Consider the following 23,444-nt stretch of genomic DNA (forward strand, 5'->3'; position numbering starts at 1 on the left):
TTCATTAAAAAAAAAAAAAAAGGGGCAGAAATAGAGGTTCTAGCTGCATCTAGGAGGGGCTCCAGCTTGCTTTTACTGCACCCATTACACTGATCCCAGGAGCAGCACTGACATGGTATTACCCTTCCCCAGGAAGAGCAGGTGAAGAGCCATGAGACCAAGTTCAAGGCAATGTCAGCAGAGCTGGTGGAACACCGCTCCTCACTGCCAGAGAAGAAAGTGAAGGGCAAGGAGTATGAGGAGCTGAAGCAAAAGGAAGAGTATTTGGAGTTCGAGGTGAGCTGGGAGAACGCGCGGTGCCTACCATCACCTCAGCATGCCCACACGCTGTTGCCACTGCAGAGGATTCATCCCAAAGGTCTTTGCTAGCTTTGAGTGACAGGGAGCGTCCATGGGCCCCTTGGTGGGCTGAAGGCGCTGAATTGCAGTCTCCTGCCTCCATCTCCAGCAGTACGAGCTCCCTGAAGACAAGCCAGCCCCCCCCCCCCCAAACCTGCTCACACTGATACAACACTGCTAACTCCTGGGGTGTGCCTGGTACTGCCACGGTCAAGGTAAGGGACCCACAGGATCCGGGAGCTGCATAGCAGGTGCTGGGAATATTGCAAGGCTGAGAGGGGTGATGGGACCTGAGAGAGCAGGGCCTTGTGCTGCTCCTGTGCCTCAAGGATGGGGTGGAGGCACCACTGACACCCCCAGGAATGAGTGCTAGCCAAAAGGGCAGTGCCCTGCTTCCTCTAACCCTCAAATTGCTGCACTTTGCCCCCAGAAATCCCGCTACGGCACCTACGCCATGCTGCTGCGAGCCAAGCTGAAGGCCGGCTCCGAGGACCTGGCGGCGTTTGAGTCCACGCTCTTTGATGCAGTAGTGAGTGAGGACGATGGCCTAAAAAAGTCCCACTCTAGCCCGTCCCTCAACATGGAGCCCCCCAGTACGGGCACCAAGGTCAAACGCAATGTCTCGGAGCGTACCAGCCGCCAACCCTCCAGCCATCCCCAGAAATCGTAAGTGAGGGGCATCAGCCACCTGCACTGCAGCTCCATTCCTGCCACCAGGTGCTGGGGAGGACAACAAGTGCCCGCTGAGACCCTGCATAAGTCCATCCTTCTTGGACACACGCCGCAGGGCATGACAGCCCTCACCCAGCTGCCGGCCCCAGCCAAACAGGTCTGTGGCACCCTCCGGCCACATCTGGGCCCCTTTGGAGGTGGATGCAGAGCAGGACCGTTCCCAGTCCTTGCCTGTGGGAGTTGCCCATAGGGTTGCCTCTGTCAGACTTGCACCCTCTCCCCCACTGAACTGGGCTGCAGTTCCCTCCCTTCCCTGGGGAGGAGAAACTATCCAAAAGCCACTGCCTGGGCTAAATTCTTTAGTGTTAAAAAAAAAAAAAAAAAAAAAAAGCCAGGGGCTGATTTCCTCTAGCTAGGCTCTGCTGTGCCATGTGGGACAGATTGAACTGGGGTGGGGGGAGAAGCTGGCCAGGGCTTGGTGATCTGTTGCGGCCGGCCCTGGCCCTTTTCCCAAAGGCTGGTGGCCAGGCTGTGCCAAGGCCACGGGGGGGGGGGTGAGGCCTTGCCCCCTCCCTGCTGCCCCAGCCGCTCCCACACCTGCTGCTTTCTTACAACTTTTGAAGTTTTTTGTGATACAGTTTTGCACTTTTTAGTACCAGATCGAGCTGACCACAAGGGAGTTTTGCCGGGGGGGGGGGGTAGGAGGGATAATTTTGATGCTTTTGGGGAACTGTAAAAAACCAAAACAAAACAAACTTGGCCCTTTCCTGTAGACACTGCACTTATTTGGGGAGGGGAGGGGAGAAGGGGCTGTTCTTTTTTACAGGGACTCCAGGGGAGACAGCACTTCCCCCAGCAGCCAGCTAAGCCCAAGGGGACCTGCTGCGCCCTGGCCAGCCTGTGTGAGCCTGCCCGCTCCGCTCCTGGCTCCAGCACCAGCAGCCCTCCTGGAGAGACCGGCCTGGCGGGGCCCTACCGCCGGCTGGCGCCGAGCGCACAGCAGGAGAGCACAGTGCCTGGCCTGAGGCAAGTGGCACTATCAGCCGGCACCGCAGGGTGCTGTTCGGGTGCTGCGCGAGCATGGGCACAGTGCCAGCAGCTGGGACCAGGCCCATCCCCCTCCTGCTTTAGCTGGGTGTAGGCGTAGTGCCCCCAACAGGTTAGCTAGCAGCATTTAAGTATTGTTACAGTTAGTGGGGAGGGAGAGCACAGAGCTAGTTCTCAAGCTGGCTGGGATATGAACCCCTGCTCAGGGCTCAGGTGGCTGGGCAAGTACACTTACTTGGGGCCTGCCCCTGCCTGCTAGGGCTGGCAGAGCCTGGAGCTGGCGTTCCTTCTTTTGGTGCTGGTGCTCCAAGGTATTTAGTGCAAGGGGCCCAGAGGCTACTAGCAAGTTCTCATGCAGCCAGCAGCATGGTCCGAAGCTCAGAAGCAGGCAGAAGTGCTAGCGAAGGAGAAGCAGTGGCCAGAGCCCATTCCTCTGCTGCATGATCCATCTTCGTCAAGGTAAGCAGCAGGCTGGTGTAGCCCATACCACCCTAAGGCAGGCAAGAGGTACTCCTGCGCACTGGCAGCAGGGATGCTAGTCCCAGGGGACAAGGGGCAGCCGTCCTGCAGCGCTGGTATTTAAGTCATGACAGCAGGAACACTAAGGGTACTTGCAGAGGGCTCCAGTGACCAGGAACAGCAGAAAGGCTGGGGAGGGAGGCTGTAAGCAGGCACTGTTCTTGGCTGCCAGGCACTCAGCTGGTTTCAGCGCTGACTTTGTGAATGTGTCAAACTTTTTATTCTGCTCTTCTGAGTCTATTGCAAAAAAAAAGGGGGGGGAGAAGAAACCCACCCTTGCCTCAGGTGGCTTGGGGCAGGGAAAAAGAGAGAAAAAAAAAAACAACTTTGTACAGCTTCTTCTGTTGGTTACTGAAGTAAAAACGTGCTCTTCAGTTCTTGTGTGAGCTGTGGCTTCTCCCAACCATACCCCAGAAGAAAGCTTGGGCTGAGCACAGCCCTGGGCCCCAGCTGTCACCCCAAGCACCATGGGCTGCTGAGGAGGGCAGTGGTGGCCGTATTTCTGCTAAAGAGCAGGGCCCCACACAACAGGGGAAACACAGGCACCGTTTGGTACTGCTTGATTAGTGCCCTGCCTCAAGCCTTGCCCCATCAAGGCAGAGGCCAGAGACATGGACAGCAAATGTTAGTGGGAACTGTCCCCCTTTATTCACCAGAGGAGGGACCATTAAATAAGAGCAGAGTGGGGCCAGAGCCCAGGGCCAAAAGCAGCCTAGTGGGCTGCATCCTGACCCCCCAGAGTCCAGGCAGCCGGGCAGCAGGCTGCAGGGAAGCCCCAAGTCCAGAAGGCACTTGCATAGAAGCTGCAGGGCCCCCACAGGCACCCTATGCCCCAGATGGTGAGTCTCTGCCAGGCTCCCGGGCAGCTCAGTGCACCTGCTGCTGCTGGCTGTGCGGCAGCTCGGCTGTGGGCGCCGGGCACGGCTTCAGGGCCAGGGCGGGGGGCTGCTCCTCTTCCACCGACTGGCTCCCATAGGCACTGTCTTCCTTGATTTCTGCGAAGCAAGCGCAGGGTGCGGTCAGCAGGGAGAGGCCAGGCCCAGGCAGCAGGGACCACCCCCCACAATTCCCAAGCTGTCCTCATACCTGTGCTTTGCAGCTTCTCCAGCGTCTCCGTTTTGCGCAGCATCCTCACGACCTTGCTGAGCCCCATGGAGTCCAGTGCCTCCAGCAGCCCGCCCAGGCTGCCACCTGCAAGCTGGGGAATGATGAGCAGTGAGCACATCTGGCCATGGGGCAGAGGAAAGGGGTGGTTTGGGGTGCTTTGGGAAAGGCACTGACCTCATAACTGCGCAGAAGGCTGATGCTGGGGGAAGGTGTGTCCTTGTAGGTCTCCACCAAGCTGCACAACCCCAGTCTCTTGGCCAGTTCGGTCCAGTCTGAACCACTGCAGTCCTGGTTTAACAACTGCTCCAAGCCCTGGAGCATTTCACTGTCTAGGGACAGGACGTTCCCTGCAGGGCAAATACACCTCCATCACATGCTGCCTAGCCACCCGCTGGCAGGAGGGGGCCTGCCCTGCCTCGGCGCAGCGTGGGCAGAGGGCCCTACTCACCTGGCCGGGGGGCAGCAGGTAGCTCGCACTCGGGGCTCTGCTGTGAGGCCTGCAGCAAGATCTCCCGCACCTGGAAGACAGATGTGCATGAACATCCCCCAGTGCAGAGATCACCCCAGTCTGGCTACTGCCCCAGTTCCTGCCAGACCAGTGCAGCAGCATGCTGGAACTGCAGCACAGGCCAGTGCATCCCACCGCCGCACGCAGCCCTCTCACTCTGGCCTGCCCCAAGGCACAAGAGGGGACAGGTCTGGGCAAGGCTGGCTCCAGCTCCCCAGCAAGAGACAGGCCTGGTCTGTCCCCAGCCATCCTTGCAAGAGGATCTCCCGAAGCTCTGCCCTCCGTCCAGCCTATAGCCCCCCCTGAAAACGCTCAGCCCAAGCTCTCATGCGGTCTGACCCCTCACACGCCGCACCTTCTGGCTCCGAGTGAGGTCCAAGGGTGTGTGGCACCGGCGCTGCCCGGGCCTTGCCTCCCCACGTGCCCGTTCAGCAGCGGGATTGGGGTCCGAGCTGCGCTCTGCTCTGGAGGTTGGCTCCTCCAGCTCCATCCCCAGCTCCTGCTCCTCAGGGTCGGTATCTGTGTCACTGCTCGCTTCCGACGATGACGGGCTCACTGGCTCGTCATTCTCACACCACACGTCCGCCCCTGCTAGGAAGGGATGCACTGAGCCCGCCAAATGGTGCATTAGGCCTGCACCTGCCTGCAAAGGGGTGTGAGCCCAGGGCATGGGACTCCCACTAGAGCCAGTAAGCTTCCCATACTGCCTGTGTCGTTCAGTGCCATGGCCTCGTCGGGGCAAGCACGGCAGGGTCCCTCCCCTGTGCCCCACGAAGGCCAGGGCTCAGCTGGAGCAGCACAGTGCCCTGCAGCAGCGCTTGGGGAGGAAGGGCAGCACCTTACCCGCTCTGAGGAGCAGCTTGGTGAGGGTCGGGGAGCCCAGGCCGGCTGCCAGGTGCAGGGGGGTGTTCCCAGCAAAGGTCCGGCTGTTCACATCTGCTCCTAGCTACAAAAAAAAATGCATGAGGCCATGAACTTGGGCCACTCTGGTGCTGTTCATCCCTCCTTAGACTCCTCACCCCCTAGGCCAGAGCCCGGAGCAGAGGGGACCTCCTCCAGGGCCAGCAGAGGTTCTGTCCCCCTCTTTCAGTGTGCTTCAGGCTTATTCCTTTCCCACAGTTACCAACCCCTGAGAAAGGAGGCTGGGCCCCCAGTCCCATACCTTCTTCACCAGGTGGGTGGCCATGTTCAAGTTCTCCATCTCCACAGCCAGGTGCAGCGGGGTCCGCCCACCCTGCCTCTCCACAGCATTGATGTCCGCTCCCTTCCTGACAAGCAGGTCCAGGCAGGCCAAACTCTTTGCTTTCACAGCCAGGTGCACAGGTAGGAGGCCTGCAACAGGGAGAGAGGCTCAGTGGCCTCCGGCCAAGCCTTCAACAGCACCATTCCCCACCCTGCCAACTCCCTTTCCCTCCGGGCTTCCCTTTCAGCTTTGCTCACCATGGAAATTAGGCAGACGGAGCAGATAAGGGGCAGCAGAGCCCAGATGGGCCAGCAGTGTCCTCAGCATCTCTTCATCGCCAGCCTGAAGTGCCAGGTGCAGCAGGGAATTGCCATAGCGGTCCAGCAAGGTGGGGTCAGCATGGGCTTGCAGCAGGAGCTGGACCACCTGAGGCTGCTTGGTGATGACTGCCAGGTGCAGTGGTGTCTGCAGGACAGCACCATCACCATCATGAGCGCTTGCAGGAGAAGCCGAGTCCCACAGCACCATTCTCTTTGCCACCACGGACCCACTGTGCTCAGCCCTGCTGCCTCCCTATGCCTTTCACACAGGGCCTAAGTAGGAGACCCCAGCCCTCAGCATCCAGGAACAGGGGCAAGCCCCAGGTAGAGGATAGTCCCTCCAGGCCTTCTCCATGGCAATGGGCTGCCCTGGGAGAACTGTACCTGCTGCAGGTTGTTGGTCACATTGATGATCTGCTGGTTGGGGATGCTAACAACAACCTCAATCAGCTGCTTGATGACAGCTGTTTGCTCGTGGATAATAGCGAGGTGCAAAGGCCTGGGGAAAGAGAGAAGATAGCCCTTGTCTCAGCTCCACATCTCTCTAGATCCTCCCCACCCGCTCCTGTCCATGGGGATGGACCCCCCATCCCACCAAGGCCCTACAATGCTGTCCCTGCCCTCTGGAGCAGAGCTCTGAGCCAGCAGGGCTCAGGCACTCTCCCACCCTGACTGTCCTCGCACCCTTAGCTCTACAAACTCACGTGTCTCCATTCTCATCCTGCGAGGCAGCCAGGTGCCTCTGGACTGCCAGCAGCATGCGGGGGTCAGCAGTGACAGAGTAGTCGAGCAGGGCATGGGCATTGCGACGGGCAAGTGCCAGCATCCACAGGTGACAGATCTGGGCTAGAAGGCGAAGAAGGGCGTCAGCTCCAGGAGCAGCAGCGAGAGCCCCATCCACCCTCTAGCATCCCAGGGCAGGGAGAACAGCAGCCTTCAGCCAGGTCCTGAGCCTGAGTCACAAGCAGCCACTGGCTGCCCCTCTGGAGGCTCCCTCCAGCCCCAAGTGATGTTTCCCAGCCCTTGCTCAACCTCAGCCACCTCGTACCATGTTTCTGCAGCTCCTGGCAGTACGTGCTCTCCGTGGGCACCTGCCTGTCGCCCCTGTCCCCGTCCGTACCGGGAGCCTTCATCTGCACGCCGCCCTGGTAGCCCCCGACAGGGTGCGGGCCAGACGAGTAGATGTTATTGTATGCCAGCCCAGGTGAGTAAGGGTAGCTGAGGTTCCCGCCTGCGGACCAAGATGAGATGGGTGAGGACAGGCAAGCACGTAGTTTTGCTTTGCTCTTCTTTTCTGGCCCGTGGCCAGGCTGTGGCAGACAGAACGGGGTGCAGGGACAGGAGAAAAAGACAGCCTGACTCACCTCCGCCAGAGCCAAAGCCCCCAGCACCCCCGCCAGCGCCCCCCATGTGTGAGCCCCCACCAAAGTGCTGGGGAAACTGGGGCAGGACTTTCTTGCGTTTCCTCTCCACTTCCTCCTTATCTGTAAGCAGAAACACAGGCAGAGGGTTCAAGGACAGGCCCGAGCCCCAGGGAGGCAAGGAGAGCAGGCCAGTCCCATCTCAGCAGCCAGTACAACCCAGGTGTGGCACCCACTCACCTTCCACCACAGGGTAGTAGGTGAACTGTTTGGAGTCACTCACATCACCCCCTCGCTTCCGCTTCAGCTGTAGGAAGACTGTGACGGGGCGGTCAATCTTGGGCTTGTGGTACGGGGGTGTGCGGAAGACAATGGCATACTGCAGGCAGGACAGAAGGACATTGGACCCCATTGCTCCTTGGAGCCAGGGATGGGTGCTCCTCAACCCCACAGGGCACCCACCTGCTTACCAGGCACAGCAGGCCACCCCCAGTCTCCCCTGTACCTGCTTATGCACGTCCGTGGGGGAGAAGTCCCCAAAGGCTTGCCAGCCATTCTCGTCATCCTCATAGAAACGCACCTCAATGTCATCTGGGGAGGAAAGGGGAGCCTGGCACAGCCCGTCTCACTGGCACAGCCCAGGCTCAGTGGGCACGCTCCCCCGACCACTACGGTCCCTCCACCTGAACGGCAGACTGCCTCAGTGCCCTCGGACACAAATACCCTCTGCTGCAACCCACCCAGAAGGGTTTCTGCAGGAGCAAACACCTTTTACCTTTCTGAACTTTATCACACAGCAAGTAGACTTCGTCTCCTCCCCGCACTGAGCCTGCGGTCTTATCCATCCGTGAAATCTTCAGGTTGGAAGCTCCTGGGGACTCTGCAGAGTGAAGAAGTATTTAGAGCCCCTGTGCCAAACAAAGCGTGTCTGTGAGCTCCTTACCCTGTCCTGCCCTGTCCTCTCCTTGCTTGCCCACAGTACTGTTGGGAGCCTGGGCATTGGCACCAATTGGCCAGATGGAGTCTATTCACCCCTTAACACACTCAGGGAAACAGCCAGCAGGGTTTAGCATGTCCTGGGCATAAGGCAGAGAGCTGCATCCAACAGTCTCCAAGGCTGCATCATGGGAACTGCCCCAGTCTAACCCCCCAGTCACCCTCCCTGGGCACGAGTGAGAGCAGGGAGCTGGGACTGAGCAAGCACCAGGCTGGAAAAGCCCAGGACAGCACCTAGGCAGGCAAGAGAGGCTCTTCCAAAGTTTCCCACAATGTTTTCAACCTGTCCCCCACCAAGCACTATCTGGCCCCGCACTCACTGCTGTCATGGATGGGGTCTGAGATGACAGGCTGGAGGGCCAGCGTGAAGTTCCCACTGCTGTCGCGAAGGTAGGCGGTGAAGCGCAACCGCACAATGCTCAGGTCCATCACCTTCTTCAGCTCCTTCGCCTCCAGCTCAATCTCACGCAGCTCAGCTTCTGCCCAGGGCAGAGGAAGATGCCATCTTTACAGTCAAGGCAGGTGAGGGGAAAGGTCTCCAAGTCCCCTAGCCCTTCCCCCAGACTGACACACCAGCTCTATGCCCACCCTACCTGTCCAGCTGTACCCTCACGTTCCCACAAGCTCCTCAAACCCACAGCACCAGGTCCCTACTCCTTCCCAGCCACCCCACTACAGAGTCTGCTGAGGCCCCAGGCAGCCCTCACCCGTCAGCAGATGACTCCTATTGCGCATCTTCTGCTGCTTCAATTTTTCCTTCATGATCTCCATCATGTTCTTCTTGGTGACATGGAGCACACCAAGGTTGTTGAACCTGGGGTAGAAAAGCCTGCTGTGATCTCAGTGAGCCAGGGCTAGGGAGCAGATTGCTGCAGAGGTACAGGGGCTGCCGAGCCCTGGGAAGGAGCTGGCCAAAACAGAGTGGTGCAGCACAGACAGCAAGGGGTTAACATGCACAGGGCAAAGAGGAGCACCCACAGTGGGGAGGGGAAGAACAGCCAGGAAGGAGTAGCCAGGAAAGTCCTTAATGCTGGGAAAGAGCTAATGCCTGCAAGAGAGAGCTGGGCTCCCAGAGGTAGCAAGTCCATACAGGGGAACCAAGAGGGCTGGGGGCCACATGGATGCAAACAAGACGAGGCTGAGCCATTTACCATCCCCCAGGAGGTGGCTGGACTTATAAGAGCTACAAGGAGCTACACATACAGTGGTAATGAGACTGTAGCTCCTGCCCTACTCCAGCAGAAGATGGAGATATAGCACCCCCTTTTTTCCTTTCTTTTCATTTTCTTTTTCTTTCTTTTTTTTTTTCAAATAGGGCTGCTGAACCGTATATGCAACCTTTGGGCACAAAGCCACCAGAGCAAGCTAGGAGCCTGCCTGGATCAGTTGCAGCAGCTGGCCGTGTAGGGAGCCTTCTGCTGGGGTTACCAAATAAGCCCAGAAGACATAGGCTAGCTACAAAGTTTTTCTGCAAAGATGGAGCAGAGCCTGCTCCTGGTTGCAGCAGGAGCTGCAACCATGAGGACAGGAGCCCAAAATAGGCACAAACTTTTATAGCTGTGGGCGCTGGACTCAGAGCTAGGGAAAATATTGAGGGGATAAAGTTGTATTTATGACCTTGTCTAAACATTCTCATCCCAGTCCAGCAAAACCTGCTCCTGGAGGCATTAACCCCTCTCCTCTCCAACCCACAGCCACAAGACAGGCCTCCAGCCACACTGCACCCGATAGAGATCCCCCACCCCAGGCCCAACACTAGGTCTCCCTTGTACATACTGAGCAGTCATGTCCTTGGGTCCCACAGTCATAACGCAGTTCCCAGCCTCATTGCACTGCTTGCCCACCAAGCTGTGGGCATGCACCCGCGGAGGGTCGCTGTGGGTCACCAGGTCCACCTCGATCCGGGCCATCCCTGCGTAGTTGCAGATCTGGAGGGAGAAGGCAGATGAAAGAAAGGCACAACTCCCCTGCGCTCAGGCAGCATCAAGCTGGCAAGGGCAGGACACTGGAGAGCCCACAGGACTCTCCAAAAGTCCCTGCTACTCCCTCCCCATGGTAGTCACAGCTTCTGCTTCAACCCTCCAATTCCCTAAACACTACAAAATGTACAAAATACTACAAAATGTATATTACAAAATGTAATATACAGATCGTGTTCTTCTTCCAAGGCGTTCCCCCCACCATCACTGCCCACACAAGCCAGCCAAAAGCGCTGCCCCATCTCCTCCCTACAGCAGCTCTCACCTTCACAGTGGGATACGTCTTGCGTCCCTTTTCGCTGGATGCTCCCGGCAGGCCCCCATGCGAGGGACCTTCGCAGCCGTACCGAAATCGGAAACCACGCTGAGGAGGCAGAGCAGGGGATCAGCCCGCCGCCTGTCCCCACGGCCCCTGTGGCCAGAGCTATGGGGCACCAGGTCCGTGGAGGGCAGAGCCGCACCCATACTGCAAGTGCAGCAGGTTACAGCTACACCTGCCACTACCCGAGCGATGTCCTTACCTGCTTTGGCTGCTCAATGATAACGAGGTAGGGACCTTCCGCTGGAGGACAGGGAGGAGAGGCATCAGTGAGAAACACAGGATAACCAAACCCTGCTCCCAGTAATGATGTTAGAGGTGTGAGGATGGCGCTGGAGGTGAAGGGGCCCTGTCTGGCCCGTGTGGGGACCACAGGCCCACAGCAGGACACCCCAGCCTCTCTGCTGTAAGAGCCCATCTGGGAGCAGCAGCCGGAGCCACAGGCTGAGGAGGAAAGGGCCAGGTAGTGCTCTGGCACGAGGAGAGCGGGGAGCCACTGGGGACACGTCTCAGTCTGACCTTAAGTCCCCGGGAGACTGAGCAGTGGGGCCAGGACAGCCCCTGTGCGGGCAGCCCGGGGCAGGGATTCCCAGCCAGGACAGTGGAGACACAGTACTGCGGGGAACCGCTGGGTGTGAGTCAGCCTGCCGGGAAACCCCGCTGGAGCTGGGGACCCCCACAAGAGGCACAACATGGGGCTCCTTACTCGTCTCCATCAGAGGCTCCTTCTGCTCCATCATGTGGGAGCCGAAATTGAAGTCATCATAGTCAATCCCATCCAGGCACTGGGGGCAGGGGAGAAGCTGAGTGTGAGAGCTGCTGGGGCCAGGACCCCCAGCACCCTGGGGGGCAGGCACAGACCCCCATGTTGCATCTACCAGGAGCATGCGCAGACTCTCCCATCTCCCACTTGGGGGGCAGGCACAGACCCCCATATCACATCTACTAGGAACATGCGCAGACTCTCCCATCTCCCACTTGGGGGGCAGGCACAGACCCCACCTCCCAACCCCTAGGAGCCAGCACAGCCCCTCATCTCCTGTACCCCCCAACTCCCACCTGGGGGGCAGGCACAGACCCCCATGTCACTCCCCCTAGGAGCAGGCACAGGCCCCCCATCTCCTGCCCCCCAGCAACAAGCATAGATCCCCCCATCTCCCACTTGAGGGGGCAGGCACAGACCCCCATCTCCCAACCGCTAGGGGTCGGCACAGACCCCAATCTCCTGCTCCCCCAGCGACAGGCACAGACACACCCCAATTCCCACCTGGGGGGCAGGCACAGACCCCCATGTCACTCCCCCTAGGAGCAGGCACAGACCCCCATCTCCTGCCCCCCAGCAACAGGCACCCCCCCCCCCATCTCCCTCGCGAGAAGGGGGCCGGGCTCAGACTCCCACGTCCCACCCGGCGGCAGCGCCGCCGCACTCACGGGCTGGTAGTGCTCCTCCATGTCGGCGCGGGGCCGGCCGGCGGCCTGCGGGCAGAGCGCGGCGCTGAGCGGGGCCGCCGGCGGCGGCAGGAAAGGCCCCGCCGCTCCGGAAAGTCCCTAGAAACCCCGCGGAGCCGGGAAATGACGGCGCCGCGCGTCACCGCCCGCCCCGCCCCGCGCCCCGCCCCGCCCCGCCGCGCCTCGCGCGCGCCGCCAACCGCCGCCAACCGCCGCCAACCGCCGCGCGCTCACCGGGGAGGAGGCGGCTGCTCTCGAGAGCCCGTCCAGGCGCAGCATGGCGGCTGGGACCGCCGGCCCCCGCGGGCAGCGCTCCGGCCGCCCGCCCGGCAGAGCGGCGGGATCAGAGCGGCGCCCCTGGGCACGGCCTCTCTTCCTCCACGCTCCTCCTCATCGCTAAGCGATGGAAAAAGAAAGAGGCATCTGACCCCGCAGGGCCTCATACCATGAATTTCTGAATCAGTGTTTGCTGCAGGCCCCACTCGGGGAATTTTGGGGCCGTGGGGGCAGAGGGGAAGGAAGGGGACTGTTCAGCTCGTGACTCATATTCTTCAGAAGCTGAGGAAAGTAAAAGCCTTTTCAAGGAGATTTTCCAGCCTCTCCCAGTCTCCAGAGGGGCTGCCCCAGGCTTTCCCACCTCGGTGCCATCCCGGCTGTGCTGCAGCAGCCCCTCTCCGAGCGGCCCACGGGGTGCAGCCAAGGCAGGGCTCCGTCGGGGAAGTGGGGCTGAGGGACCTGCAGGCACGGAGGGCTCACGGGAGGGTAGGGCAGGGGACCAGCGTTGCAAAGCGATGGGACGGATCCTGCAGGGGCTTTCAGAAGTCTGGGAGCATGGGCACAACCCAACGCTGGCCAGCGTCACGCCGTCTGGCCGCTGCTAAGCCCACCAGAGCATCCTCAGCCTGCCACAACCAGCCAACTGCTTAATCCATCGGGAGAGATTTCCCAGAGAGGTGAAGGGGGAGACAAGCGTTGTCCTTCCCTCAGCGTGCTGGAACCACCTCTAACCCTACCCTCAGGGTCTGCTCAGGGCTAGTCCAAGCCCAAAGACGCTCCAGAGTATCGGCGCGTGCCCCTCAAACAGAACAACCCTCCCACCCCGCCCCGCTCCACTGCAGTCAGCCCCATCCCTCCTAGAGGGGTTTCCACAGCTCACTCATTGCTGCCCCAGGCACTTCCACTTGTTGCAGCAAACAGTGGTGTGACTAAGGAACGTCATGGGGTCGCTCCTGCCCTCTCCCCAGTGTGTGCAGTAATGTCTCACGCGGGAGTTTTCCGTCCTCATGCGTGCACACTCGCATGGTATGTGCTAGAGGAACGCACCTTGCTTACCGAGCAGAGTCGAAGGGTTATCACCGATTTCCTTGTTCCTGGAAGAGCCCACGGCAACCTCACAGCAGCTCTCACGGTAAGTCCTGCCGCCTGTGCAGAACAGTGTTGCCCTTCAGTCACCCAGAACCAGGAGGGAGACCCTGTTTTTCACCTGGCAGTGCAACACACGTGGCTTTTATCCCCTGCACATCCAGAAGGGCACCCACCCAGCGCAGGGCAGCATCTCTTGGGCTGCTGGTACCCAACACATCTTGCCTGGAGCCCTAGGTGTGCACACACCATCGTGCGTACACACACACATGTGCATGCACACACACACACACGCACACACATACAGAGATGGTTCTTCTTCATCTCCAGTCCTTCCCATGAGTCAGGAAAGGCACTTCCAGGGCTGAGCACTGGCCCTGCTGAGTGCGGGGGAGAGAGCACCAGCCCCACTGCCCAGAGCTGTCCTGAGCAGCACTGGCACCTTGCCCCAGGGCCAGACAGCATCCCAGCCCCCTTCCTGGATGGCCCAGCGAGCTGCTGAGCCAGCCTCCCTCTGCCAACCAGACCGCTGCTGTTAAGGGCCAGCCGCTGGCAAGCAAAGCAGATCAGAGCCGTTGTTTCATGCCTGCAGCTCCTTGAACATGACCTAGCAATGCAGGTGCTATTTTCTTTTCTCCTGTGACAGCGGGCAGAGTTTACACCCTGCAGGTAGGAGGGGAGCATCGCCCCTGCTACATGCATCTTGAGCAGGAGCGTTCAGCAGCCACGAGAAAGGACACCCCAAAAAAGCAGGAGGCAGCATGAGCACAGACCTAGCTCTGAACCACCCTGGTGTACAGCTGACACATTCAGCCATCCAGCTGGCTGCTCCTCCAAAACAGTACTTCGTGTGCGCTTTGTGTCCCCAGGGGCTGCTAAATCCTGCAAATCATGGCCCGAAATTCCCAACCTTGTTTTCTGTGCCTGGCTCCATCCGGAGTCCTGACAGCATCTGACAAGCGTGTGGCCAGCGGAGTCTTGCTGCCAGCCCCTAGTACAGCGTTCGGGACGCTTCGTTCGGACATCGCCCTCACAATCTACTTCCTGACCTGCGAGCGTGGCAGAGAGAAATCCCCCCCTCCCTGCAAGCTGCCTATCCTTTACCTTTCCCATAAAGCCTTAAAATGCCTTTACTCCCATCATGGCTTTCAAGTCGGTTTTGGCAATCCCCAGCCACCCACTGATCAGCTATTTTCCTTCTCTAGGGGCCTCTAAAGCAGCTGCTTTCTTGTTGTGCTATTAGCCATCTGTTCCAGTTGTGCATCCCCGTGCCCTCAGAAAACCCCTTTTAATGCTGGCCGGGCACTTGCCCTCTCCCGCGGCATCGCTGTCGCCTCCGCAGCTGCGGGGAGCAGACCCACCGGAGCTCGGGGACGCACAGCCTCTCACGCAGCCGGCTCGCAGGCGCAGAGCGCAGGCTGCCGCCGTCTTAGCGGGGAGCAGCTGGAGCCCCGGGCCGGGAAGGGCCCCGGGGCAGCGCCAGGCGCGCCTCCCCCCCCTCCGCCTCCTCCTCCTCCCGCCGCCGCCGGTCCCTTACCTCCAGCCCGGTCCGGTCCGGTCCGGTCCGTCGCGGCCCCGGCCCCGGCCCCGGCCCCGGCCCCGGCCCCGGCCCCGCTCCCGGCCGCGCTCGCCCCGCCGCCGCCGGGGCCGCGGGAAAGTCCCGGCGCGGCTCCGCCTCCCGGGGCTTCCCGGCGCCGGCGCCGCCCCCGGCCGGGCGCCCCGGCGGCGAGGCGCGGCGCGGCCGCCTCCGCCGCGGGGCACAGCGCGGCGCGGCCCCTTCACCACCCCGGCTCGAGAACCGGAGACCGCCCCGCGCTCGTGGCCACCAGCCGGGGCCTGCGCGGACCTGCGGGACCCCTCGGCTCTCCCTGGTCCCAAGGCCAGGAGCCGCCTCAGCCCCCAGCAGCAGGCAAGGCTTGCCTGCTTCACACTTGCCGGTTTTCACTTTTATTAAGGCAAATTCACTGCTCTCCCTCTATAAACTTTTAAACATATATTATATATGAAAGTCAGATATGCTTCTCTTTCAACTACATATACTGGTGGATTTATAGGCCAATTTTGAAAAGGTGGGCAAATCAGGAAGCACAACCTGATCAACACGCACAGCAGCAGCAATGCCCCTCTCAAGGGGCAAGGGGATAATTTTTTTATATATATATATATATATATGTAGATTCATATATATACACACATATAAACCAAACTCCACCCTTCATCCTCCCACAACCCGCTGCCAGCCCAGCTCCCTGCCCAGAACATCCTCGGTGGGATGTGGTGGCAGGGGCTGGGCAGGGCTGGGCACCCCTGGGTGCTGGGGCACAAAGCCCAGGAATTGCCACCAGCACGGCACGGTGAGGACCGTGGTGCTGCTGGCTGAGTGCTGCTGGCAGGCGCCGCGCGGGTGCAGGCACCAGAGGAGAGATCCGGTGTCGGAGCCAAGCTGGACGCGGGCTTTGGTTCCCACAGCAGCAGGCGTTCTGCATTTCCATGCCTCCGCTTCCTGGTTGGGAAGGCGCCCGGGTAGGAAACGCAGGATCGCAATGTGCCACCTCGCGGGCTGAAGCGCCCGAGAACGGCGGCGATACAGGCGAGGCCGGCTGCGCTGGGGAGGGGAGATCCCCCCGCCGCGACAACGGGCTCCTGCGACCGCCAGAGCGAGCCTCCCTGACGGCACGGCCCCAGCAAGGAAGAGCTGTCTGCCCGCGGCAGGCGCAGGCAGGCGCCACCAGCACCGACTCACGAGGAAGGGAAAAGGCACTTTTGTTTCAGCTCTGCTGACTTGCTGCTAGCAGCTGGCTAGAAGTCCTGCTGCGAGGCTAACTGCAGCCACCCTGCGGCAGGAGAGGAGGGAGGGAGCGCAGCTGCCCCCTCAGTGAGCACGGCCTGGGTGCTCCGCAGGACCTGGGGTTTCTGCGGTGGGGTGGCAGGAGGGTGAACCTCCTGCCCCCTGGAACGCACCTCCTTAGGAAAGAGGTCCACTTCACGGTTGTCTCTGTGTGACCACCCAAGACTCAGCAAGGGCATTCCCAGAGGCTCCAGGGATGAACCCCACCTCAGCCACACAGCCCGGGGCTGGCAGCACCCGTCACCCCCAGCACCTCCTGCCTAGAACTCCTGGGGGAGCTGCTGCCCTTGCTGGAGGGTGGCACATCCAGAGCTCCCACCCCAGGAGGGGAGGACAGGGCACACACCCACGCACACATGCACACACACCCAGAGGCAATTGGGCTCTCGGGGCCATTCGAGGCAGCAGAATCACTCACAGTCTGATCTCCCGGTCCCTGCTGCAGCCTCAAGGCTGCGGCCCACCCACCAGGGTCAGATCATTGCCAGGCCCTCCGCGTGGCTGTGGATGTGGGCTGTGCTGGACACACTGCTCTCAGCTTTGTAACTTTTTGGAGCCCGGCTGGCTTTCAGGAGGACCAGGAAGGTGTCTGTGGAGATGGCCCCAAACTCAAAGGTGAAGGTGCCGTAGAAGACCAGGACATCAATGATGAACATCCACTCACATAGGGCAGCCACATGCTGCAGCACAAAACTCTCCTGGATGAAGAAGACGCCACCTGAGGGTGTCCAAGTCAAGGAAAGCGCTGCTGGACCCCAAGCACCCCAAGGCACAGCCACAGGAGGTGTGCTCTCTGAAACCATCCCCAGCTCTGCAGGTGCCCTGTGTCCCACAGAGGGTTGCTAGGAACCAGACCCCAGGCTCACCTGGCACCTCGTGGACGAGCAGCAGCTCAGCACCTGCCCTGGTGGCCCCTCGGCTTGCTGGAGCATCGTGAGAGCAGCCTGTTTGCCCTTGCTCTGCACCCCAGGCTGACCAGGCAGGTTGGTGAGAAAGTGTGAGAGGTGCTGAGCTAGCACCGCCACCACCTTTGGGGCGCGCCGATGGGGAGACCCGTGAGCAGTCTGGTAATAAACCCGCAAACTCCTGCCCGGGTCCGGGCAATGCCGACAGCCACCGCAGCGCAGGGCGGGGATCGGACTCTGCCTGCCACAGCGTTAAGCACCGCTTGGCTTGACCTTTTCACAATGAAGGCTGCTGGCAGGAGGGAGAGCTAAGCGTAACCCGTTCCCCCTTCCCGAAATCTCTGATGCCAATTGAAAGTACAACCACTTTGTGCAGCCATTACCCCAGTCCTGTGACACGCCGGTCACCCTGGTCACTCACAGGACTGCCACCAGCTAGGGATTTTCTGAAGACGCTGTGGAAAGGAGGAACTTGGACTGCAGGCACCTCACCCTAGTGCCTGCTGTGTAGGGCAGTCTGCCCAAATACCCCAAACTCCTCTTCCTCAAACTCCAATACTGCCAGTCCTCCTGCTGGACAAACATTCAAAGTCTAAAAATCTCATCAGCCCTTGACCCTGTCGGCAGCGTGGTCTGGGCTGCTGCCTGCCTGCCTGCCCTGCAGCATCTCCCTTCGGCCCCCTGATCCCCTCTGTGCTGCCCCAGGGGTACCCTGGGGAGGGATCGCACTACCTCTCTAGGTCTTCCCAGGTGCTACCCTCCCCAAAACTTTTTTTATGCTCTTCTAGTCCTTGTGTTTTTCCAAGGAAGCCTAAATCCAGACCCACTCTAGGTATGAGAGACAAGGCAGGCACTTTCCAGGCATCTCTCAGCCCTGCGCCAAGCAGCTGGATCAGCCACTTCCTATTTAGTGCACCGTATTAGGAAACCCTTTTCCTGGAGTCAAACGGCTCCCACAAGTTGCAGCTTGCTATTGGAGAGCCAGGATGTGCCAGGTGAAGCCTCCTGCCAGGTGGGATGCAGATCCAGGAGAGACAGCGAGAGGGAGGACCCCGACCTGCGCAGGGCAGGCCGCTCTGCTTGCCCTCTCTAGTTGTTCCAGGAATGGTCGCACACATTTTCCCCACATCCGCCCCCACCGCAGCTTCACATTTTTCCCAATTCCAATCCCAGGTGCCAGCAAGGACAAGCAGCCCTCCAGCCTCTTTGGGACCTGCAGACACTTTGTGCTCTCTCGCATTCCTGCCCGTATAACCACCACCTCGCTTCCCAGATCATCCCTAACCTCAGTTCCAAATAAGTCCCCAGTGCCCTGGCCAGACACCCAGGACTGGGCTTCCAGCGAGCGCTTAGCCTGCTGCCCTGCCCTGCCTCCCTGCTGGCAGACCCAAGCTCTCCGGCATCCTGCTGGGCAGGCCAGCCCCGTGGTTTCCTGGAGCACCTCTCTCCAGCCCCGTGGTTTCCTGGAGCACCCCTCTCCAACAAGACCACGCTGCCCCACGTCCACTGGCGTCTGCACAAAGCACATTTGCACCCTGCTCTCAGTGTTTGCCAGGCGGACCGTCATAGGTGTCTTAGCTGGGTTTGGCACTGCCAAAGGCTCAAAATACTTTTGTCTCATTAATGAACTGGCCACTGTGCTCTGCAGGACGAGAGACAGGGTCTCCCCCAAGCGCCCGCCCCTCCAGAGGGGCCGGCTGTGAGCCCGCACGTGTCAGATTCGAACCTGCAGCCCAGCCTGTTCTGCAGGGCTGCTGTCTTCGAGCAGACGGGAAGCTCTTCGCAGCGGGCCCAGAGCTCTTGCGGGCTGAGCTGGGCTGCAGCTGCTGGCAGGTCCGGCCAGGCCCGGGTCCACCCAGGGCACCTCTCCGTACCAGCTCCTGGTCCACAAGAGGCCCTGGCAGCAAGCGCCAACACCTGGCAGCACGCACATCCCTCCCCTTCCTCCTCGCTCAGCCTCCTCCTCTCCTCCCGCTGCCCGCCTCAGCCCCGCTGCTGCAGCTCCTCCGGTACGTCCACACCGAGCTGCCCACGCCTCGCGCCTCCTGTCAGACCGACGGGTGGGCGACACGCAGCGCGCCACCCCGCACCATGGCCAGCCTCTCGCAGGGCTGCAGCCTCTCGCCAGCCCGCCCCGGCAGACCTGCTCCCCACGCGCTGCTGCGGAAAGGATACTGAAGACCAGGGTGATGAAGGCCATGGCAGTGAGGATGCTGCGCAAGTGGCCGGTCCAGTAATGCCTGCGGGTTTTGGCCATGCGGTAGGTGAGAATGGACTGCAGGAACACGAAGAGCATGCTGGTGGGAAAAGCCACCCCAGCACCGATGTAATGCAGCACCTTGGCGTGATCCACCTGCAGGGGGGAGACCACAGCGCTGGCACCACGGGGCTCCGCTCCTGCAGGGCAAACCCTGCTCCGAGCCATTCCCACGGCTGCAGCTCCCTGGGAGCAGCCGGTGAGCCGAGCCCACGAACCAGCGGGAGCCCCCGGGTGGGCGCTCAACTGAAGGGCGGATTTCGACCCGTCCGCAGCTGCCGGGGTTTCACGGCACGAGCGTTTCCTCGATCCGTGCGATGCCCCAGGGCTCAGAGGGCCGCTGCGCACATGGGCACGGGGCGGGGAGCGCCCTGCACCTCCGTGCCGGCCCGGGGTGGTCCCAGCGCCAGGCAGACCCAGCCCGCCCCTCGCCGAGCTGGCGGAGGCAGGGCAGCGCCAGCTCCCCGTCCCCGCCCCAGCGGCGGCCGGCCCGGCTGCAGGCACAGAAACGCAGCGCCGCCGGAAAGCGGCGGCCGCCCGGACACGTCTCCCGGAGCAAACGCCGCCCTGCACAGGGGGAGCACGGGAAGCACACGCTGACAGCAGGGAGAAACCGCCGCCCCAGTAGCAAAGCCGCAGCGTGGGGCGACGGGCCCCCGCACGCCCAAGGCCCGGCCGCCAGCAGGGAGGCTGGAGCACCTCCGAGGGAGCCGCCCGTCCGCTTGGGCTGGGGGCAGGAGTGCTCATCCCAGCGCAGCCCGCCGCCTAAGTGCTTGACGAGACAAGGGTTAAACCCAAAGTGGCGGCTCAATCTGGATCCCAGCTTAGGGGCACATAAACAAGGAGGATCTCCCGGGAAGTCCTGCAGAGCTCGGAGGAGGTCCGGGCCCTGCCGCGGCGAGGGGCGGGCAGGCGGGAGCGCGGGGCGGGAGAGCTGCCCAGCACGACCTCCCGCCCGCCCCGCCACCGCCTTACCTGGAAGTTGCCGACCATGGTGAGGCCGGCGGCGCAGACCCAGCCGGTCGCCAGCCCCAGGGTGTTGAGCAGCGAGGGCCCGCAGCGCTCCAAGACGTGGGCGTACCGCAGCAGCCCCACCAGGATCACTGCGGGACGGAGACGGGGTGCCGGTCGCACGCCGCCTCGCGCCCCGCAGGGTGCCCGGCTCCCGGCCCGGCGCGCCTCTCGGCACCACACACTCACCCATGAAGGAGCCCACGCTGCAGATGAGGCTGAAGAAGCAGCTCTCGGGAGGCAGGGTGCCGCACTTGCTGCGGGCAGAAGGCGAGGCGCGGGCGGCCCTCAGGGCATGGCACGGCGCGGCGCTCCCGGGCGCCCCGCGAAGCCCCAGCCCGGCCCGCGCGCTCCCACCGCGCAGCTCCTCACCTGACCAGGGGGATGCGATCCAGCGTGCAGCAGGAGCCGGGGCCGTCCGCGCCGCACGACTGGTTGTAATTCCTGCGGGGAGCCGAGGAAGCGCTGGGGAGCGGGCACCCCCTCGCTGCCTCCGTGCACCCGGCCGCCAGGCAGCCCGGGGCAAACCTTAAACCGCCCTCCAGAGCCACCGGGCTGGGGAAGCACTGGGGCTGGGGCGATGCGGGGCGGGCGCCAAGCCCAGCTGAGGCCGTGCGGGCCCTGCGCGCCCCGGGGTGCTCTGCCCAGCAGAGGGCTGGGCTGGCCTCCGGTGCTGCTACGGCCCGCTGAAACCCAAGTGAGGCGGGCAGCCCCCCGGGTCCTCCGCGGCGGCTCTTGCTTGGGCTGCTGTTTGCTTTGGGAGTTTCTCTCTTTTTTTGCCATTTTTTTTTTTTTTTAATAGCAAGCGGCCCAGAGTTCGGAAACATTATTCATCATTAGCGTCTGTTTATGCCCTGGAGACAACGCCGACAAACACATTCTTCCCAAGGCAGAATAAGCTATCAGACAGGAAATGGCAGAGGGTTTTTTTTTCCTCTCTCTCTCCTTCAAACACTCCAGCAAGAATTAAACTAACATGGATTTTCTGGGCACATTTTTTAGGAGACGCAACAAGCCAAAAACTGCTCTGAACAAAATGCCAAGGGAGCGGGCCAGCCTCTCCCCAGCCCTCGCCTCTCCCGCGGCTCGTCCGCCCGTGCCGGAGCGCTGTGCCCGCAGCCGGGCCGCCCGCGACAGTGCCCCAGGGGCAGAGGGGTGGCCAGACTCGCCCTAAAGCAAGCGAGGCTCAACCCTTTCCACGGAGACACACGGCCCTCTGTAATTCCCTAACCGCTTATTTTCATACTTTTTCCATACTGGGATTTTTTCTTTTTCCTCTTTTTTTTTTTTCCTCCCAATAGCCTGCTTCTCCCCTTGCGCTTGGGACCTGGCTCGCACCGTGCAGCGGAGCCGCCGCAGCCACGCTCAAGCCTGCGCAGGGCTTCACACAGCCCCGCTTGGCCCCGAATCCCCCAGGACCCGGCTGTGTGGGGCCGTCCTGCTGGCAGGCAGCGCCCGGCGTCCCCCGGGTTTCCTGGCCGCCGGCTGCCAGGCGGCCCGAGCCGAGCCGAGCCGAGCCGAGCGCAGCCCCGCTCCTCACCAGTTGTGCACGGGGCAGATGTGGTTGTTGGAGAGCGCCATGGCGTACCTGGGGGAGAGGAAACAAGGCGGCGTGAGGGCGCCCGGCCAGCAGCTCCCCGGCTCTTCCCAGCGGCTCCAACGCCTCGCTGGGCGCAAGTGCGGCCCCGTGTGACACCGGCCCTCGAGGCTGGCGGGACGCGGCATGGGGGCGGCCCGCACCGGCGAAGGGAGCCCTCGTTTGCGGGCTCCACCGACCCTGCCTTTAGGGGTGCTGGTCCCGGGGAGCAGAGCCGGGCAGGATCCGGCCTCGCCAGCGAGCCGGCCGCTCCTTGAAGGCAGAGCCGCACTCGCTCCGGTGGGGACAGCGGCCCCGCGGCTGCGCCGGCCCCTGGGGGGGGGGGGCTACGGCCAGGACCCCACCGCTTACCCCAGCCTAAATCGGGACGAGCAGAGGCGAGCAACGGCCGAGTGTCGCCGGGCCGAGCGCAGGCAGCCGGGGCTTCGCCGCGAGGGCCGCGACCCGCCGAGCGGGCGGTGGGGCCCGGCGGGACCCCCGGCCGCCGGCCCGGCCCGGCCCGGCGCGGCCCGGCGGGACCGCGCTTCGGGGCCCCGCGAAGCGAGGGACACGGGGCGCCCGGCCCGTCGGGGGCCGCCGCGCGCCTCGGCCTCGGGCGGGGGCTGGGAAGCGCCGTCGGTGCCGCCTCGGGCGCGGCGGCCCCCGGGGGCGGCGGGGGAAGGCGCGGCGGCGGCTCGGGGGGACCCGGCCGGCGGGGGCACTCACACGATCCACATGCCGGTGATGGTGAAGGCGGGCAGCGTGACGGGCAGGATCCCCCAGGCGGGCATTTTGGAGCGGGCATGCCCCGCCGGGCTACGGGCGAGCGGCGCCGTCCCGCCGCCTCCTGCTGCCGCGGCGCCGCCGGGCCGCGCTCCCCATGGGCCGGGGCCGGGGCCGGGGCCGCGCCGGGGCCGGGGCCGGGGCCGGGGCCGGGCGCGGCGCTGCGGGCCCGGCGGGCGGAGCGAGGTGCCCGGGCCGGAGAGCCCGGCCCGCCCCGGCCCGCCCGCGGTGCCGCTCGGCGGCAGGACCCGCCCCGTCCGGCGCGGCCGCGGCCCGGGCCCGGCGGCGGGGGCGGCCCCGGCGCCACGTGGCGGCCGCGGGAGGGCTCGGGGCAGGGCCGAGGCGCTGCCCCCGCCGGGGCGGGCGAGGGGGAGCCGGGCCCGGGGCCGCCCTGCTCCGTCCTGGAGCTCAGCGGCGGCTCGGGGCGGGGAGGCTGGCCGGCCCCCAGGCAGCCCTCGGGGCAGCGGCCCCGGAGCGGCCGAGCCCCAGGGCAGCGCCCGGCTGCGGGGCGCTGGGGACCCCGCCGCCGCCCCGACCGCCTTGCACCCGCGGGCGCCCGGCAGCCGCCACCTTCGGCGGGCAGCTCTCGGCCTCGCTGGCCTCCTGCGCCGGCCGGGCCAGGGGCTTTACTGGGGGAACGGCATCGGCAGCAGCGCTCCGCGTGCCCTACTGCCGGGGCTCATTTCGGGCTTCTCCCACACGGCTAGCGGTCACCGCAGCTACGTAACGGCATAAGCTACCGGCCGCGCACAAGCTCTCCTCGTTTAGCTTGACCTCTCCTGTCCCCAACGCTCTCTGCAGATTGCTCAACTGGTTACTATGGTCAGCAGCTGCCCACCAACCCCGCTGCCTGAAGAAGTTTCCCATTTTCTCAGTGGAAAACTGAAAACAGGAGAGGAAGCG

At 62.7% G+C, this 23,444-nt stretch overlaps 3 protein-coding genes across 10 annotated transcripts in view; 1 reads left to right on the plus strand and 2 right to left on the minus strand.

Moving 5' to 3' along the window:
• Positions 1 to 2,951, plus strand: part of PSD (pleckstrin and Sec7 domain containing) — a 45,913-nt gene extending 42,962 nt beyond the window's left edge. For both annotated transcript variants that reach the window (XM_062580153.1, XM_062580154.1), the window contains exons 16-17: positions 133 to 276; positions 770 to 2,951. In XM_062580153.1, coding sequence (XP_062436137.1) covers positions 133 to 276; positions 770 to 1,009 — 384 coding nt within the window. In that variant the 3' untranslated portion in view covers positions 1,010 to 2,951. The remainder of the gene's footprint in view (positions 1 to 132; positions 277 to 769) is intronic.
• Positions 2,775 to 14,783, minus strand: NFKB2 (nuclear factor kappa B subunit 2). Of its 7 annotated transcripts, none has more exons than XM_062580158.1 (25): positions 14,699 to 14,783; positions 13,123 to 13,221; positions 12,034 to 12,222; positions 11,782 to 11,826; positions 11,057 to 11,135; positions 10,553 to 10,593; positions 10,297 to 10,395; positions 9,829 to 9,980; positions 8,760 to 8,866; positions 8,373 to 8,531; positions 7,832 to 7,936; positions 7,562 to 7,647; positions 7,297 to 7,435; positions 7,060 to 7,179; positions 6,744 to 6,926; positions 6,400 to 6,541; positions 6,080 to 6,194; positions 5,633 to 5,840; positions 5,355 to 5,524; positions 5,036 to 5,138; positions 4,548 to 4,783; positions 4,133 to 4,202; positions 3,859 to 4,031; positions 3,664 to 3,775; positions 2,775 to 3,572 (listed from the first exon to the last, which is right to left on the minus strand). In XM_062580158.1, the coding sequence occupies exons 3-25, from the start codon at positions 12,076 to 12,078 to the stop codon at positions 3,445 to 3,447; spliced, it is 2,817 nt and encodes a 938-aa protein (XP_062436142.1). In that variant the 5' UTR covers positions 12,079 to 12,222; positions 13,123 to 13,221; positions 14,699 to 14,783; the 3' UTR covers positions 2,775 to 3,444. The 7 variants fall into 7 exon arrangements, with proteins under 7 accessions (XP_062436142.1, XP_062436144.1, XP_062436141.1 ...); XM_062580160.1 differs by having other exon boundaries at positions 12,034 to 12,195; positions 13,132 to 13,282; positions 14,699 to 14,775; XM_062580157.1 differs by having other exon boundaries at positions 13,132 to 13,282; positions 14,699 to 14,775.
• Positions 14,784 to 15,139: 356 nt separating this feature from the next.
• On the minus strand, positions 15,140 to 22,641 carry TMEM150A (transmembrane protein 150A). Its single transcript, XM_062580174.1, has 7 exons — positions 22,485 to 22,641; positions 21,723 to 21,770; positions 20,555 to 20,626; positions 20,372 to 20,439; positions 20,147 to 20,274; positions 19,090 to 19,267; positions 15,140 to 16,727 (listed from the first exon to the last, which is right to left on the minus strand). Exons 1-7 carry the CDS (start codon positions 22,547 to 22,549, stop codon positions 16,483 to 16,485), a joined length of 804 nt encoding a protein of 267 aa, XP_062436158.1. The 5' UTR covers positions 22,550 to 22,641; the 3' UTR covers positions 15,140 to 16,482.
• Positions 22,642 to 23,444: the final 803 nt, after the last annotated feature.

The sequence above is a fragment of the Rhea pennata genome, chromosome 7, assembly GCF_028389875.1.
Source record: "Rhea pennata isolate bPtePen1 chromosome 7, bPtePen1.pri, whole genome shotgun sequence".
Lineage (NCBI taxonomy): Eukaryota > Metazoa > Chordata > Aves > Rheiformes > Rheidae > Rhea > Rhea pennata.

Excerpts from the sequence above, each read along its gene's own strand:
- TMEM150A (XM_062580174.1), bottom strand. The coding sequence starts at position 22,549 with ATGCCCGCCTGGGGGATCCTGCCCGTCACGCTGCCCGCCTTCACCATC. Across the intron at positions 20,627-21,722 it reads ATCTGCCCCGTGCACAACTG|GAATTACAACCAGTCGTGCG; the intron begins GTGAGGAGCGGG and ends GGCTCCCCGCAG. Across the intron at positions 20,440-20,554 it reads GATCGCATCCCCCTGGTCAG|CAAGTGCGGCACCCTGCCTC; the intron begins GTGAGGAGCTGC and ends TTCTGCCCGCAG.
- NFKB2 (XM_062580158.1), bottom strand. The coding sequence starts at position 12,078 with ATGCTGCGCCTGGACGGGCTCTCGAGAGCAGCCGCCTCCTCCCCG. Across the intron at positions 5,525-5,632 it reads CCGTCTGCCTAATTTCCATG|GCCTCCTACCTGTGCACCTG; the intron begins GTGAGCAAAGCT and ends TCCCTGTTGCAG. Across the intron at positions 5,139-5,354 it reads CCACCCACCTGGTGAAGAAG|CTAGGAGCAGATGTGAACAG; the intron begins GTATGGGACTGG and ends TTTTTTTTGTAG.